General features: G+C 35.8%; 1 protein-coding gene across 1 annotated transcript in view; it reads left to right on the forward strand.

The window, feature by feature from the left end:
• The window catches only part of ANKRD17 (ankyrin repeat domain 17), a 123,532-nt gene extending 122,011 nt beyond the window's left edge, over positions 1-1,521 (forward strand). The window contains exons 33-34 of the mRNA XM_045284276.1: positions 1-93; positions 917-1,521. The exon at positions 1-93 is cut by the window's left edge and continues 10 nt beyond it. Coding sequence (XP_045140211.1) covers positions 1-93; positions 917-976 — 153 coding nt within the window. The 3' untranslated portion in view covers positions 977-1,521. The remainder of the gene's footprint in view (positions 94-916) is intronic.
• Positions 1,522-2,043: the final 522 nt, after the last annotated feature.

Here is a 2,043-nt window from a genome sequence, read left to right on the forward strand (position 1 = left end):
CCCATGTTCAATGGCCCTCATGCTGCAGACCCCTCCTGGAACTCACTGATAAAGATGGTATCAACTTCCACGGAAAACAGTGGTCCTCAAACGGTAAGAGTGAACAACTGTTTATTGTTTGTTTGTTTGCTTGTTTATTGGTGGAATGGCACGACAAATAAGATAGAGGTAAATCAAGCTAGTGAGAAAGTATGCTGAATATTGAAATTTGAGTTAGTTGAGAGCAATTTGAAAGTAAAAAGAATAGTTTTATCGATGTGATAAATGGTAACAGAAATGTGTAAAGTTTTACATATTCATTTGGGTGTTGGATGGTAATGGAAAGGTTTTAAGTTGATAAATAATTTTCATGTAGTATAATTTAGTCGTGGTGTGAAAAGGATCACCTAGAGCATAGATTCCCAGACTTATTTTACCTCCCTGACAATGAAAACCTTTGGTACTGTCGCCCACAATGCAGGATAAAGTGACGTTCTCTGCTTCTACAGCCACCCTGGATTGGTCTAGCGCCCACCCCCAGAGGTCACGGTATCACCCACTTTGGGAAATACTTAACCAGAGGTTATTATTTAAAAGTATTTTTAATGCCAAAACCAGATTGAACATTGAAATTTTACCAAAGAGGTTATATATTTTAACTTATTTTGATAAATGGTCAATATCCCTGAGTTTTTCCATAACTATAAATGTTAATACTGGGGTAGTGGTTAACAAAAGTGAGGTTGGGGGAGCAAATCAGATCCTGTTATTGAGGTACATGAGAAGAGAGGTAGGAAACAACAGACAAAAGTAGTTGCCTCATTTTTTTATCTCCATTATGTTTTAGCATATTATAAATTTAACGAGACTATACTAGCATGTCTTCGTTGTGTATGTTCAGTGCTCATTTGATCACATGTGTGCTCTTTCTACTTAGGTATGGACTGGACCCTGGGCACCTCACATGAACAGTGTGCATATGAACCAGCTTGGCTAATGAAGAACAGTTTGTTAGCCTGCAGATCCGTTTCATTCAGAGGAAATCAAAAGTGGCCGGAAAAATTTTATGCTCCCAAATCATTCTTTCTACTGATGTGCTTGACTGAAGTGTGTAGGCTTTTTGCAGAAGAACTTACTAACTGACCTATTTTCTGTGAACATTTGTGACTCCCCATTCCCCACCTCTTCTGTTTTATCTTAGTTAGCATTTTTCTTCTCATTTTACTTTTTTTCTTCTCCCTCTTCCCCTTTGGACATAACTTTTCTGTTGAAGCTGTTCTTTGGCTGGTTGGTTTTAGTACTGTAAACTGCTTCTGAGCAAACACGGAAATTTAGCAAAATTATGTAAACTTGATTCTGAAGTTTTAGAATGGCAAATAAATGTACAATTGTTTACATAACAAAAGGCTAAGCAGAAAGTAAATTTCACTATGTCAGGATAGAGGCTCTACTTTATGTAGACTTAAATTAATGTGAGATATGTACCTTCATATTCAGAAATCTGGATGTTTCCTTCATACATTAAACTATTAATAAGCATAACTTTTCTACTTGTGTAATTTAAGTATAAAGTGAAAAAAAATTGGGCATTATCAGTGGACATTTCCCTAAGTTGGTTTCTAAAATACCCACCTTGCTTTCGATGGTGGGTTTGCTTTTTTAGGCAGGCACATAAGAAAACCTTTCTTCCTTTCTTACGCCTCTTTATTACCTTTTCACTCTTGAAACATAATACACATTTGTCTCTTGTGCTTGTCTTCTCTCTTCCCCATTACCACTAATACCAGTAAGATTCTTTTGCTGATAGTGAAATTATCTGTCCAGATGTTCACTGGAATGGCTGCTACAAAGAAAGGATCTTCATCGTCATCTAACCTTAAAGTGCTTAGACTTTGAACATTTATAAAGCTACTTCGTATTCCCAGTAAGCCTATCAGATACAGACACTCTTTAATAGATTGCTTATTATTAAATAATTCACCGTATTATTTTATATTGGAAAATATTCTTAACATTGGCTTTCAAAAGTCAGCAAAAAGTTTACAGTTTTCAGTTATTTAGCAG

Source organism: Echinops telfairi, unplaced genomic scaffold, assembly GCF_000313985.2.
Source record: "Echinops telfairi isolate 266 unplaced genomic scaffold, ASM31398v2 ScPeMD7_7468;HRSCAF=8506_0, whole genome shotgun sequence".
In the NCBI taxonomy this organism is placed as follows: domain Eukaryota; kingdom Metazoa; phylum Chordata; class Mammalia; order Afrosoricida; family Tenrecidae; genus Echinops; species Echinops telfairi.